Below are 2,500 nucleotides of genomic sequence, written 5' to 3'. Positions count from 1 at the left end.
TATCACAGCAAGCTGGTAAAATGCACCGGCCCTTTCCTTGTTTTTCAAACCAAACAAATAAAATTTGTTATATATTAGGAGCAACAGTTTTGAATTTAAGCTGTTAAGCAATTTTTCCTTTTACAATCTATGGCCACTCCAGTCTGTTATGATCATACGCACTGGCCCTTCCTTTGGTTTTCAAACTAAACATGCACATAAGCCACAAGCTTAATGTGTTTGGCTTCTCTGACCTGCATAGAATTTAATCAAAGTTTAAACTCACTTTTAGACACTGTCTAACACTGTCCATAAAGCAGGTGAAATCTTTCCGTTTGTAGCAGCCTCCTTCACCAGCTTCATTGTGCTGCTAATGCAGAGTGGACATTTATCATCGCCAGTATTTGACTTAAGCAGTCCACAGTAGCAGTGCGAGACATTTTTCTCTGCTACCCTCTTGGGAATGTAGGAGTCACAAGCTTTCTTCTTTTCTGCGCGGTAGGTAATGCTGTAGGGATATATTCATGCCTAAAAACCATCCACCACCTCTGGTTTTTGTTAACGTTACAAGTGTTTTGTACATAAGCCGCAAGTTTAATATGTTTGGCTTCTCTGCCCTGCATGGAATTTAATCCAAGTCCAAACCCACTCTCCTTAAATAGTTGTTGGGTGCTGTAGGGGATTGCATATCCAATTGTCCATGTTGTGGGGTTGATGCCATCAAGAAAAAGGGCGTGAGTATTGAAATACAGTTGGCACTTGCTTTCAAGCTCCACCAACTGTTCTCTACTAATTTCCACCCTTGAAAACAGTGACCCACTGTCTCGTAGTTGTAAAGCTGAAAATGCTAGAGCATGCAATTTTACTTTGATTGAACTTGAAATGTTGGCAATGCCTAAGAGGACTTCAATTAGGAGACCAAAGTTCCAACAAAATCTCTTGGACTCCAAACCTGTAAAGCGATAACTGTATTGAAGCCCTTTCTTTCGCTTCTCAGAAAACCAACGGCAAAATTTTTTGTACAGACGTCCACACTTCATGCGTTCTTTTACACAATTAAGGAACGTAACTATAGGGCAGGAAGTTGGCAAATCTGATAAAACTACTGCAGCCTTCAATTGATTAGAATTTGTGTACTGCATGGCGACAGTCAAGCAATTGGTAAACCACTGTCGCCAACCATTGTTAATGCTGTGCAATGGATCAGGCTTTATCAAGTTAACAAATTTTCCAAGGGGTGGTATAAACTCCTGCCTGGAAAGGTAATGTAAAGTAAATGTAAGATTTAGAGTAGACCAAAAAAATAAAATAAAAATCAAACTACTTCTAAAAATTTTAAATAAGAGCAAAATTAATAGACCAATTTCGATATATTAAAATTCAGTCCTAAACAAAAGGCATCATCTCGAGGCTCTGGGGAATAAACTCACACAAATCCTTATATTTATTCTCCAGAGCCTCGAGATGATGCCTTTTGTTTCGGACTGAATTTTAATATATCGAAATTGGTCTATTGAACAGCATAAAAACATACTCTACCTGGATTTGTTTTGTCCTATGAATTTTTGTAACTTCACTCCTCTGCTTCTTGTCAGGATCTTTTAGGCGCTTTTTAAATTTTTGAACCTTTTTTGCCACTTCTAATCTCTTTTCATAACTCCATGGCTGCCAGGTTGCATCCGAACCTCCTATAGAGCCAAACATTGTGTGCTTGTTGCTTTGTGAGACATTTGCAAATGGGGAAAAATATGTTGCAGCATTGTTCAACTCTCCTGAGAAAGAGGAGGCCCACTTCATGTCTGAAGGAATTAATTTCATGGCAAATCTTACTTGATACCCCTTCTCAGTGGTCAACCATTTGTTTTCCACTTCTTCCATTTCTTTTGTAAGTTGTTGTGTGTAGGCTTTCGTCAAAGGGTGGTCCTCCTCACAGTTGGCTCCCAGCAGGAGGTGATTTTCATTGCAACTCTAGATGCGACTTAACAGGTTTAGGATACTGACTAAGTAGGCTGCAAGGATGATTATAAGAACATAACAGATCACGATCAGTACAGCAGAAGTGGTCACTACCACAGCTATGTTATGCCCCCAAGTGATATAAAGAAGTACTAAATATAAGAATATTAACATTGTTCATATGGGCCCTTACTTACACAATGAAATGCATGTGAAAGATTGTTCACAGTATCCTGAGGTACAACTAAGCTCTAAAAGATATACTGATAATTCAAAAGTTTCGTGCAGCGATTTTACATAAACTGGCCATTCATGTTATTCTAAACTAACTAAACAAGCTTACCAGTGGCGCAATCATCTTTACCAAATGGTGCACCATCTGCCCCTATAGCAACCCAGAATAGTCCCTCTACACCATGAAACCAATGAACCTTGGGGATTTGTTTATGAAGATCCATATACAGATCAGCAAGTTTCAGGAGATATGATTTAAGTGGTTTGTAAACGCCAGGAACACATTCTGTAGATAGCTCTGTGGCTAGTGTTTGTAAATCTCTCACTTCTC

At 38.9% G+C, this 2,500-nt stretch overlaps 1 protein-coding gene across 1 annotated transcript; it reads right to left on the bottom strand.

The window, feature by feature from the left end:
• Positions 1 to 428: 428 nt before the first annotated feature.
• LOC137995369 (uncharacterized) lies at positions 429 to 1,121 on the bottom strand. The gene has a single exon (XM_068840930.1). The coding sequence runs from the start codon at positions 1,119 to 1,121 to the stop codon at positions 429 to 431; it is 693 nt and encodes a 230-aa protein (XP_068697031.1).
• Between the last annotated feature and the right edge of the window lie 1,379 nt (positions 1,122 to 2,500).

The sequence above is a fragment of the Montipora foliosa genome, chromosome 3 (assembly GCF_036669935.1).
Source record: "Montipora foliosa isolate CH-2021 chromosome 3, ASM3666993v2, whole genome shotgun sequence".
Taxonomy (NCBI): domain Eukaryota; kingdom Metazoa; phylum Cnidaria; class Anthozoa; order Scleractinia; family Acroporidae; genus Montipora; species Montipora foliosa.
This window is presented reverse-complemented; position numbering and strand designations above follow the sequence as displayed.